Source organism: Serinus canaria, chromosome 13 (genome assembly GCF_022539315.1).
Source record: "Serinus canaria isolate serCan28SL12 chromosome 13, serCan2020, whole genome shotgun sequence".
In the NCBI taxonomy this organism is placed as follows: Eukaryota; Metazoa; Chordata; class Aves; order Passeriformes; family Fringillidae; genus Serinus; species Serinus canaria.
In genome coordinates this window covers 14,766,612-14,778,435 of record NC_066327.1, presented here as the reverse complement: position 1 = coordinate 14,778,435, position 11,824 = coordinate 14,766,612, and the positions used below count along the sequence as shown (strand labels likewise).

At 61.5% G+C, this 11,824-nt stretch overlaps 2 protein-coding genes across 5 annotated transcripts; one reads left to right on the top strand and one right to left on the bottom strand.

Annotated features, from left to right (window-relative positions):
• Positions 1 to 3,246: 3,246 nt before the first annotated feature.
• EIF4E1B (eukaryotic translation initiation factor 4E family member 1B) lies at positions 3,247 to 4,655 on the bottom strand. Of its 2 annotated transcripts, XM_009091676.4 has the most exons (7): positions 4,638 to 4,655; positions 4,399 to 4,484; positions 4,194 to 4,289; positions 4,020 to 4,083; positions 3,720 to 3,833; positions 3,478 to 3,617; positions 3,247 to 3,361 (listed from the first exon to the last, which is right to left on the bottom strand). In XM_009091676.4, exons 1-7 carry the CDS (start codon positions 4,653 to 4,655, stop codon positions 3,247 to 3,249), a joined length of 633 nt encoding a protein of 210 aa, XP_009089924.1. The 2 variants fall into 2 exon arrangements, with proteins under 2 accessions (XP_009089924.1, XP_030085309.1); XM_030229449.2 differs by having other exon boundaries at positions 3,478 to 3,833.
• A 441-nt stretch (positions 4,656 to 5,096) lies between these two features.
• Positions 5,097 to 9,577, top strand: SNCB (synuclein beta). 3 transcript variants are annotated; one of them, XM_050979645.1, is made up of 7 exons: positions 5,097 to 5,164; positions 5,776 to 5,903; positions 7,364 to 7,402; positions 7,752 to 7,870; positions 8,598 to 8,687; positions 8,832 to 8,911; positions 8,972 to 9,577. In XM_050979645.1, the coding sequence occupies exons 1-6, from the start codon at positions 5,127 to 5,129 to the stop codon at positions 8,862 to 8,864; spliced, it is 447 nt and encodes a 148-aa protein (XP_050835602.1). In that variant the 5' UTR covers positions 5,097 to 5,126; the 3' UTR covers positions 8,865 to 8,911; positions 8,972 to 9,577. The 3 variants fall into 3 exon arrangements, with proteins under 3 accessions (XP_050835602.1, XP_050835601.1, XP_050835603.1); XM_050979644.1 differs by having other exon boundaries at positions 8,832 to 9,577; XM_050979646.1 differs by lacking the exon at positions 5,097 to 5,164 and adding an exon at positions 5,556 to 5,616 and having other exon boundaries at positions 8,832 to 9,577.
• The last annotated feature ends 2,247 nt before the right edge of the window (positions 9,578 to 11,824 follow it).

The window sequence follows — 11,824 nt, the reverse complement described above, 5'->3', positions numbered from 1 at the left end:
GTGTCCCTGGCCCCTGGCTGGGTGACGGGGCAGGCAGGTGGGCTCAGGCACTGCGGGAACAGCGTGGCACAGCCTCAGCACTGGCAGCCATGCTGCCTGCCCACTCCCACGGTGAGCCAGCGCTGCCTGTTCTTCCCCAGCCCACGCACCCTGCACGGAGCCAGCAGCTCCTTCCCCAGTTTTCTGGGGGATTTTAACCCTGCAGCACTCACTGGTTGCAAGAATGGGTGCCTGCACCTGACATGTGCTAGGGGCAGGATCTGTCCTTGCTGCCAGAGCTGGTGGCTCAGGGAGAGCTGGACTGGCAGTGCCTGGCCATGGCTGCATGCCAGCTGCTGGCAAGGTGACCCAGCATGGGCACCCAGCACCACTAACCCACAACCCCTGCATGGAAAGGGGGACACAAGACCCCATGCTTGCAGCAGCACAGTCCATCCCCATTCCTGCTGTGCCCCATGGCAACCCCAGCCCCATATACCCCACCCCTCTTGTGCCATGTGGGTCCCTTGACCCGCACCTCCCATCCCCACTAGACCCCACAGCACTCCTGCCCCGCCCACCCCTGTCCTTGCAGGCCGCTGTCTGCCCTGCCTCCCACCCACCCCCACCTCCAGCCCTGCCGCATGTCTGCTGCCATCTGCCTCTCCCTTTTGATTAGTATTAATTTTTAATTATTATTATTGACAGGGCTGCCAGCTGGGACAGCTGCCCAGCATGAGATAGGCCAGGGGCAGCCCTGGCACTGCTGTACTCCCTGTGTGGCTGCTGGCAACTGCTGTGCCCATCCAGGGGGTGACTTTGTGCCCCCCAGCACCCTCTGGCCCTCAGACAGGGACTGTGGGGTGCAGAAGTTGAGGATGAAGGTCATTGTGTCCCCAAAGGGCAGGCTCTGGGTGGGCACTGCCAGCCCCCCAGCCTGGCTGGGCTGCAGTGCTGATAGAAACCATAAAGCCATGGAGATAAATGGCTCCTATTATTTTTCCAATCAAAAGAAATCCCACTGTGGCTACATGAGAATGGTGATGAACCACGGCACTGCAGCAGCCTCTGCACCCCCTCCTGCCCCAGCTAACCTTGGCCTTGTGATGTGATGGGGCAAGGGCACCCTATGAGCACAAGGCCCTTGCTGGGGTACAGGGACAAGGACAGCCCGGCTGCAGGGTGCCCTAAAGCCAGGTGGGGGGCAGTGACAGGGCCATGCGACACAGAGCAGTAGGTTGAAGGGACAGAGGGACAGACAACCCCTACCTCTCACACACTTGATGCTGTCACTGCTGGGGAGGGGCATTAACGGTGCGTTTCAGGGGGTCTCAGCAACCCCTCCTGCAGTTTCAGCTTTGCCAGCCCCATGAATGGCCCTGCCTGTGTCTCCTTCTGGGCGGGGGTCGGCTGGGGTAGCGCTGTGGTCCCACTTCAGGCACGGACCCAAAAGTAGGCAGGGCAGGGCAGACAGGGACCCCACCGCAGGCAGAGCAGGCTGCCATCCCTGCCGCGCCGGAGCCGCCAAGGCCGGGCGAGCGGCACCATCGCGTGGCGAGGCACCGGCGGTACAGGCAGCAACCGACACGCCGTGCCCGTGCGGGACCAGGGGGCCAGGCAGGCAGAGCCAGCCCCTGATCTCTGCTGGAAGCACCCCCAGTTTGGGGTGCTACCCCCCATACTGCATCCCCTCATGCCAGTCCTGCTGCCTGCAGACCTCCCGGCTCTGCGTCCCTGCCGGGGAGGGCAGTGCGGTGCTGTTGCCCTTGCACAGAGAAATGACCCAAAGCCATCACATGATGCAAGGACACAGGGACGTGGCCTGACACACCACCCACCAGGGATGAACTCCTGTCTTCAGTCTCTAGTATCATCCTCTGCCGGGAACAGGAGCAATATTGGGTGGTGGAGGGCCCTGCATTGCCCTCGGGGAGCTGCAAGGCTGATGTTCCTGGAGGAAGGCAGCTGAGTCCCAGGGACAGCTCTCTGCAGCCATGGCAGCTGCAGGGTAGTGCAGGACTCACTCAGCAAGCTTAACCCCACAGGCTGCACTGCAGGCAGGCGAGACCCTGGGTGACACAGCCACAGCAGCTGCCTGTCAAGCTGTGAGCAGACAGGTCACAACCAGCTTGAAGAGCAGTGGTCAATACTTCACCCTCCTGCAGGACAGGTCTCTGCAGAGCCTGTCTGCAGGCAGGGCAGCACTGAGTCATCCCAGCAGGGGACAAGCAGCCCTGGCTCTGGGCTGATGAGGTGGCATGGTTAGGCTGGACATGTGACCCTGGACAAGGTGCAGCCCTGGGCTGAGATGGAGCTTGGGTGCTGCTGGAAAGAATGGAGGATATCCTGGATGAGAGCTGCAGTGAGGGCAGAACTGCAGCTGCCTCTGTCAGGGGGTGAGCAGACAGCTCCACCTCTGGAATCTGACTAGGCAGGGAAGCACAGATACAACAATCAAACAGACAAATAAAAGATTAAAGGACAGAGTGTGGGGTGGGGCTGGAAGAGAGTATGGGAGGCCAGGAGCAGCAGAAGGGACAGCAGAAGACATGAGCCTTTGAAAGGAGAAGTCAAAGTCCCAGGGCTCAAAAGATTGAGGTTGTGAACCTGCAGGTCTGGCAACAACAAACCTTGGGAAGAAAATGAGCTTCATAGCACCTATACTGCAAGTGTCTGAGGAAGGGGATGCAGCACAGGGACCATGCTTTGCTGCAGCTTAACACCCACCCTGCAGGGACACTGCCAGCCCTCAGCTAGGAAACTGATCTTACTGAGAAGGCAGACCTATGTCCCACACATGTGCAGGGACTTAGGAGAAAAGTGGACCAGCTCCCCAGACTGAGCTGACCCAGATGAGCTGGGCCTCACTAGTCCCTCCCATGCCCAGGTTTTCAGGGCAGTGAGCTGTGCCCATGCCTTGGCCAGGGGAGGACAGAACAGCATCCTTCTGGGAGCTATCCAGGGCCCTCGAAAACACAGGAAACACCCCCATAGCCTCGGGGAGAGGGGCACTGGTCACAGGCTCTAGGGCAGCTGAGGGGACATGTGCAGTGTCCCAAGCCCACCACACTGCCAGCTCTGTGCTCCTGGCCCCTCTCACCCAGAATGTGCCAGGGTTTGGCACATCCTCATCTCCCTCCCAGGAAATGTCCCCAACAAACAGGGGCCACCCCAGGTTGCCAAGAGCCCTGGAGACACAGATCATGCTCAGATGCAGACATTTATTGTAAGACAGAACATGGGGACTTCGTAGGCAGCTCCCCACAGTCACACCACAAACTTGGTCTTGGCAAGGGAGCTGCTCTTGGTGGCTGTATCTGCATGAGCCTGGTACCCAATGGCCACCTTCTGTGATAGCCCCAGGTGCTCCTTGTAGATCCGCCTGGAGGGGAGAAGGGGATGCATGAACAGGGCAGCGCCTCTTCTCCCATTGTTCCTATTCCCCTAAACAGGGGGAGCCCTTATTCCCCTGTGCAGCCTCCCACAAAGCTGCATTACCCAATGTGAGTGACTCCTTCCTGGTTCTCTGCTTCCCGGGTCCAGATGGCAATCTTGTCCCCCTTGGTGCGGATGTTGATGACGGCCCCGCACACTTCATCACTGTACTCATCAAACATCTCCCCAATGAGGCACAGCAGCTGTTGGAAGGAGAAGGGGAGCCTGGGACAGTCACCACTGGGGCTCAGCCCTGGGGCAGGGGGAACAGCCCAGGCAGGACCCTCAAGTGGGGCAGCACTCACTGTGTCCAGCCAGAAACGGTCCAGCTCGGTGTGCCGCTGCTGCTTGGCCAGGGTGATGAGCCAGCGCCCACCACGCTTGTTCTGGCTGTCCTCCCACATGGGCTCGATGCCGTCCTGGGGGCAGGCAAGGGGACAGTCAGGGGCACCAAGTACTGGCCAGAGCTGGCCTGGGGAGCTGTGAACATCCAGCCAGGCTTCCCCTCCCCCCTTATGGCCAGGGCATGCTGTCAGCCTTCTCAGCAGCCAGTGCACCCCCATAATGCTGGGTGGTGGTGGGATTCTGAGGATGGGGTGTCATACCTTGAAGAGGGAGTAGTCACAGCCAGCTGCAAGCTTGCTGGCTAACTGGATGTGAGTGTACAGCCTGTGTTGGAGACACAGAAGCAGGTGGAATAGGTGCCTCAGGCTCAGACCCCCCCAACAGAACAGCTGCAGAAGGGACGCAGTGGGTGTGCCCACCCAATGCACACTCACGCCCAGAAGTCCTCCACAGTGCTGAATTTGGTGACAAGACGCAGGTTTGCCTGCCACATCTTGCTCTTGTCATTCTTGAAAAACCAGAGTGCCCATCTGGGGACAGAGGGGAAATGGGGCATTCAACCATGCCAGAGTCCCCCTCCAGCCCCCACACACCCCTCCCAGTGCTGGGAGAGGCTATCCATGGCCAGGCCTCCCATACCTGTTCTGCAGGGGGTGCTTGCCCTGGATCTCTGCCGGGAGCAGCTCTTGCTGCCGAGCCCTCTGCCGGCGTCGCTCCTGTTGCCTCTGCAGAGGAAGGTGGGACAGCCCCGAAGAGCCCCATGAGCACCCCAGCAGGGAGCCTTCAGCCCCTCAGCTACTTTCCACACTGGGCACCCCGAGGGCTGGCTGGGCTCTCTGTGTTCTACAGCCTCCCCAGCCCACAGGGCAAGCACCCACCTGCTCCCCTGTAGCCATCCCGACCAGTAGAGGCTCTCCTGGACAGCCTCCGGCTCTTAAGTACCCACAGGCAGGTGGGATGAGGAGCTATCCCAGCTGCAGCTGGTGGGGTGGGTGGTATCCTGGGGAGATGGAGCCAGTCCTGCCCCTCCTGGGGAGCAGAGAGATGGGGGATCCCTCTCTAGGGCAGGGAGCTGGGGGATGAGGACAGGGGCTCACAGTGGGATGGGATCAGGATGAGGGAGTAGAATTGTGTAAGTTGGGCACCATGGTGTGGTATGGGCAGGGCAGGATGGTACCCAGAGAGGGTGGGATAGCATCGGGTTGGAAGGTAGGGATAGGATGGGATGGGGAGGATGGAGTCAGGACAGGATGTGATCGGGAGGGGATGGGTTCAGAACTGGATGTGGTGGGATGGGAATGGGGTGGGATGAGGTGGGGAGAGGACATGACGAGGAGGGGATGGGAATGGCATAGAGACAGTGTGGAATGTGGAGGGAGCTGGAAGGCAGTAAGGATGGAATGGGGTAAGGGCAGCCTGCAGATGGAAAGCAGTGGGATCGGGATGAGATGGGACAAGGAACGGGAGGAGATGTGACCGGGAGAGGGTAGGATAGGATGCGATGGGGGTCAGGACAGAATAGCGTGGGGTGGGATCACGATGAGCGATGGGGATGGGAAGAACGACTGCCCCGGGGGGGCCGCGCAGCGCTGGGAAGGAGCCTGCGGGGCTGGGACGGCGAAGGGCCGGGGGCGCCGCTGCGGTGCGGGGCGGTGCGGGGCGGTGCGGGGCGGCTCGGCACGGCCGAGCACGGCTCAGCCCGGCTCAGCCCGGCGCAGCCCGGCGCGGCGCGGTCCCCCCCGCGCATCACGGCGCAGCGCGGCGCAGCGCGGCCCCGGCACAGCCGCACTGAGCCCGCCCCGCCGCAGCCCGGCCCGGCCCGGCCCGGCCCGCCCGTCCCCACCGACAGCGAGCCAGGTCGGGCGGGCGGCGGGGCCGGGGGCACGGGACCGGGATGCGCGGGACCGGGATGCGCGGGACCGGGATGCGCGGGACCGGGATGAGCGGGACCGGGATGCGCGGGGCGGGCGGGCGCGGGGCCGGGGCGGGGTGAAGCCTTGCGGCCTCTCCCCGCAGAGCCGCCATGGAGGTGTTTATGAAGGGCTTGTCCAAGGCCAAGGAAGGGGTGGTCGCCGCAGCTGAGAAGACCAAGCAGGGGGTGGCCGAGGCCGCGGAGAAGACCAAGGAAGGGGTCCTCTATGTCGGTAAGGACCGGCTTGCCCTGCCTACCCCCTGCCAGCCCCGGCCTGCCCCCTGCCTCCCCACCCCGGCTAATCTCTGCCCGTCCCTGCCTGCCCTACCGGCCCTCTCTGCCTGCCCTTGCCTGCTTCTGCGTTTGCCCTTGCGTCCTCCTGCCCATCCCCCTGCCGTCCCCTTGGCGTTCCCACATGTCCCCGGCCCCGCTCCCCCTCTCCCCTGCTCCTTCCCCGCCACGACCACCCTGCGGCGGAGTGCCCCGGGGCAGAGGGTCGGTGCCCGCAGTGCCTCGCTGCCCACCGGGAATCTGCAGGGCACGAGAGTGGGCTCCGCAGGCAGGAGCAGAGTCGGGGGCTGGTCCCCAGGCAGAGGGGATGGAACCCTAGGGGACTGGACCCCTTGCAGCTCCCAGCCTGAGCCTAGGGTCTCTCAGCTCTGTGCCCGGGATGCTTTGGGGCAGGAAAGCGCAGAGGGACCATGATGGAGGTGGTGACCCCTGTGTTGGGATGTGCCTGTCTTGGGGCAGGGGTTGGGGACCGCGTTTCTCCCCGTTGGAGAGGCAATGCCCTGGAGCTGATCCCACACTGGCATCTCCCCTGCAGCCGGCTGGTGACTGAGGGGCCCCTCCGTGCTGCCCTTGGGGGCGGGATCTGTTCGGGGCCAAGTCCTAGAAGACATGGCTGGCAGGAGGAGCTGTTCCTGGGCAGTCTGTGTGCCTGCCTGGCCGTGGTGCTGGAATGCCCAGGGAGGGAGCTGAGGCCAACTCTGCTTGCAGTGGGAGGGAGGAGGGTGCAGGTCTAAGGCTCTGTTCTGCTCCAGAGGGTACAAGCTCTGTAGGAGAGCTGAGGCCCCAAAACTGTTCCCCTGGGCAGTGATGGGCACCTACCCTGGGCCCCCATCCTCACTAGGGTGTATTTGCTGGACTGGGGTACAGCAGCTCAAGGAAGAGCCTGAGGTCCCATCCTACAGGAGCTGGCCAGCCCCTACATTTCCTTCCATCCTAGACATCCCATTCTGTGGGGTATCCTCGGTGGTGTCACCCTGCTTGAGGGAGCTTGGCAGGGTTGGCAGAGCCAGCAACAGCACCCAACTCTGGACACTCCAGCTGTGGGGCTTGCCATGCTCTGTTGGCACCAGCTCTAGGTTTGGATCCTGTGGAAGGTTTTTCTCAGCACAGCTGGCATTCACCCTGCCTGGCTGTGCCCTGACACAGTGCTGGGCCCTGGGGTCTCTGCCCTGCCTGGCATGTGGTGGCAGCCCTGTGCTACCCCAGCTCTGCCTCCTGCAGGGACAACAGGAAGGAGCCTTGAGGGGAGCCAGGCAAGTGCTCAGCCCCGAGGTGCCCTGGCATGGGGTGTGGACAGGCTGCTGTCCTGGTTCAGAGCCCTGCCAGGGTCCCGGGGCTGGCACATGTTGGAGACCAGCTGTCAGTCCCTCTAACCCCATCTCTGTCTCTTTCTACCCTCAGGGAGTAAAACCCAAGGTGTGGTGCAAGGCGTAACCTCAGGTACGGGCCCCTCTGTCTTCCTGCCGCGGTACCCCTCTGGCCCTGAGAGCACGGCCACACTAACGAGATCAGAGGCTAATTGAGGGGCTGATGTCACTCTGCTAAAGCCTCTTATATAACAGGGCTGGCAACCAAGGATTTGCAGCGGCTGCTCACACTCCTTGCCCAGCTGCAGAGCAGTGTCATGGCCCCCTCCCCTCCCCACCAGGGCAAGGAAGTGCGGAGAGCCTGATCCTGCCCAGTATCTCCCCGCCAGCTCCCCCCGTGGGTGGTGCAGGGCATGAAGCCACAGCTGGGCACCCTTTTTGGCACGGGGGGGGGCACTGATGGGCACCCTGGGCTCTTGCAGTGGCTGAGAAAGCGAAGGAGCAGGCGTCCCAGCTGGGCGAAGCAGCCTTCACCGGCGCCGGCAACATCGCAGCGGCCACCGGGCTGGTGAAGAAGGAGGAGTTCCCTGCAGACCTGAAGGTGAGAGTCCCCTGGCACTGCCATGCCCGTGGAAAGGCTGGCACATGCCCAGCTTTGGCAAGGAGCCCTTTGGCCGTTCTGCAGTCCCAAAGCAGAGAGCATGAGGGTGCCCAGGTGGTCTCCTCGTGCCCCGGGCGTGCGCGGCCTCGTGCGCGGCCTCTGCGGACGTGTGCGCGCTCAGGGCCTGGCATGGCGGCCCGGGCCCGGGCCTGTGGCGCTCCAGCGGCTGCGAGGTGACCTGACAGCTGCGGGAGGGGCGGCGGGTTCCAGCTCGCCGCCCCATGAGCCCTTGGCTTCCAGCTTAGCCCAAAATAGCATCAGCTGAAGAAATGAGGCCACCGCCGCCGCTGCACAGGGGGATTGGCTGCCCCCCTTTCCCGCCTGCCAGCCCCGGGGAGGGGTTACCCAGCACCGCCCTCCCCTTCCAGGGATGCAGGATGCTCCCACAGCCCTGCCAGCTCCTGGAGCCTGTTGAGGCCCACGTGGTGCCAGCACTCATTGCCTGCCCGAGGCTGGGGCTGGGAATAGTGTATATATGGGCATGCACACACAGCCCCTGGTCCCACAGACCTGTGCATGTCACCTCCCAGCTAGGTGCTGTGTGCCCAGGGTCCCACTGGCTCCCCATGGAGCACCTTGTGTCCTGGGTGCATTGCTGGTCTGGCAGGGGCAGGGAGGTGTTCTGTGTGTGTGTGTGTGTGGCACTGACCTCCTGGTTCACTCTCAGGCAGAGGAGGTGGCCCAGGAGGCTGTGGAGGAGCCACTGGTCGAACCGCTGCTGGAGCCAGAGGGGGAGAACTACGAGGAACCCCCGCAGGTGAGGGGACAGGTGGCACAGTGGACACAGTGTGACAGCGGTCAGTGCACTGTCCAGAGCAAAGCTGGTGTTGGGCTGGAGAAGAGAGGGGCTCTGTGCCCCACCTGAACTCTCTCACTGGCTCTTTCCTTCCCCATCCCGCAGGAGGAATACCAGGAATACGAGCCAGAGGCATAATGGACCCCCATCCTTGCCTCTTCCACCAGCAGCACAACGAACCGCCGGTAGCCCCCTGCTCCTCTCCAGCCGGCCCCGGCCGGTGCCCATGTGCCGGGGAGGAGCAGGGGTGCCCCTGCCCCGTTCGCTCACGAGTTCTTCCTCCAGTTCCGTTCCAAGGGACCGTGTCCGTGTCTCTGTACCATGTCTAGCAGTGAGAAGCACCCGCTGTGTCCAAGCCCCCAAGCCCTGGCACGTGGCCGAGCCGTGGGCGCTGCCCGCAGGGGCCGGTGTGTGTGTGTGTGAGTGTGTGTGGGTGTGAGTGTGTGAGGCCCGGGTTTATGGCTCTGTTTCCCTCCCAGCACCATAAACCCTGGCTGTGTCCTGGCGTGTCTGTGTGTGTACAAAGCATGTTTACCTGCTCGCGGGCTGCTGTACATTTCGCTTGCACGCGTGTCCCTGTGGTTCTGCTCTGGTCATCGTGGAACTATTTTTTTTTTTTATATATATCTCTCTCTATCTATGGGTGGACGGGTCTTTTGCCTTTGTGAACCCTTGGCGCCTCAGCCCGCTCCCCAGCCTGCTGGGTGGTGACGGTGCCTGCGCCTCCCCCGAGGTCCCATAGTGCCGACGCTGTGTTGTGACGTGGCATGGATATTCCCCCGTCGCTGGATGTGCAATACGAGGGCAGCTGCCAGTGACACAGCTGCCCTCGTGTCCGTGAATAAAGCCAACTCTTGTCTGTAGCCCCCTGGTCCTGGTTGTGGGGTCCCTGGGGAGGGGTTGACCTCATGCCTTGGTGGCAGGGGTAGTTTTGGAAAGAGGAATAGGGCTAGTGCTGGGGGAGTGGTCAGGAGTGGTTGCTCATGAGGACAAGATGCTTTTGTGACTGCTGGCTGCTGCATCACACAGGTCATTGTGCCCTGACTCCAGCCAGACTCTGGCTGAGACTTGGGGTGCAGGCAGTGTCCCCATACCACCTGCCTGTCTGCAGGGCTTTGCATCTGCAGGGGGCCCTGTGGGGCTGAGAACAACAAGCCAGGGTAGACACAGACCTGGGCTCCAGCACTGGTTCCCCTCTCTTTACATGCCCCTGCTCCCTTCAAGGGGCAGGGGACGTGGCTGTCACCCACAGCTTGTTCAGATGCAGTGTGACCACCTGAAGGGCAGGTGGGTGTCACACATTCTGTGGGGTGTCTGCCATGACAGGGGGTTCTGTGCCCACCCCACAGTGCCATCCTTGGGTCTTCAGCTCTCCCAGGGCAGGACCACCAACCCAGCCTGGGGCCCCAGCTAGCCTTTAGCCCCTTGACTGCATCATAAGCTGGGGTGGGAGGCTGGGCTGAGTGTCCCTGCCATGAATATCAGATTAGATCCCCCACCTGTGCTGGCTCCAGCTTTGCCAGCGAGGAGTGAAGCTGCAGCAGTCAGCACGGACACACAACAGGTTTGCTGATGCCAGCAAATCCCATCCTGGCTCTGGTTGCAGCAGTGCTGATAGCACTCCCTGTGTGTTATTGGAAGGACTGAGACAGCTCTTTGGGGACTGGCTGGCTGTTCCCCTAGAGCATTTTTTCCTTCCCTTGTCCAATTCTGCTATCCATGCACAAGCAGACCCAAACCAGCAGCAGCATGGCTTGCCCCAGTGCCAGGGAGGCTGTAAAGGGGCTGAGGCAGACGCAGTGTGGGGGAGACAGGCCCGTGCCTGGGAGAGCTGGAAGCCAAAGAGCAGGGAGACAACTTGCTCAAAGCAATGCTTTATAGGAAGCAGGGTGTCCACCCCCTGCACAGCAGGGCTGTGACCCTCACAGGGCAGCTCCCTTGGGTGCTGTGTCTGTAGGTGCAGCTGCCCTCACTGGACACAGTGAACACCTGCTCTGGCTTCCCTGTCCACACAAAGGCTGGACTTGCAGTCATGGCTGTAATTTTCTGAAGAGGGCAGAGCTGTGAGGCTGGTGTGTGCCAGGAGGGTTTGGCAGCAAGAGGGGGGCAGAGGTCCCCAAGTAGGCAGTGCCAGGTGTGAGCACTGGGCACAAGCCTGGCACAACCCTGGAAATGGGGTACACAGCTTTGTGGAACACAGAGAGCGACAGGGATCCAGCAGCAACAAGGAGCACAGCTGAGCATGAGGCTTTATCTGAGATGGATGGAGTCACTGTGGGAAGATGAGCCTTGTGCTGACCTGCCAGGAACTGTGATGAGGTGCCATGGGTGGGAACCCCTCAGCCAAGGGTTTTTGTAGCAAGGCAAAGAGCCCAAGAGCAAGGATGGATGAGGCAAAGAGCCCTCAGGTACCTCAGCTGACTGTTCCATGGTGTAGGACAATCCTACACACAGTGGTGGGAGGAAGCTGGTATTCGTCCAAATATTATTTGCTCACTTTTTTCTGCTGCCCATGATTTTCAGTGCCAACACGGTGACACCCCAGTACCTTCAAGAGCATCATCTCCTCTGCCCTGGGGGAAAGTCTGATAAAACAATGAAGACTGAGAATGGAGAAGAGCCAGCCAAGGTCATTCCAACGATCCTTGCTCCCTGGCAGCAAACAGAGGGGCTTGGGCTTTCCTTCCCCCAAATTATGTAACTTGCTACCTCCACCTCCGTCCCTCTGGCACAGCAGGCAAGATATCAGTGTGGTGATGTGGCACCTTCCTGGGCTGCTGAATTCCTAAAGCCAAAGTTCAGCTGTGCTGCTGCCACTCACACACCAATGCAGGGTGTGTCAGGAGCATGTGGCATGAGTGGTCTGTACATTTGCTTGCTCTGGGATGTGTGTTCTCCCTCCTGAGCTGATTCTCAACAGTGGCAGGGATGAAGGTCTTGTGAGACATCTCCAGGATGCTGTTGTCATAGGGATCTGGTTTTGGGAAGTCATCTATGGTGCTGTGGTCCTGGAATGTGCAGGACAGTTCTGATGTTCCCAGCCTGGCAGTGTTAAGCACAGCCCTCAGAGCTGGGTCTGTAGGACACCAGGGACAGCC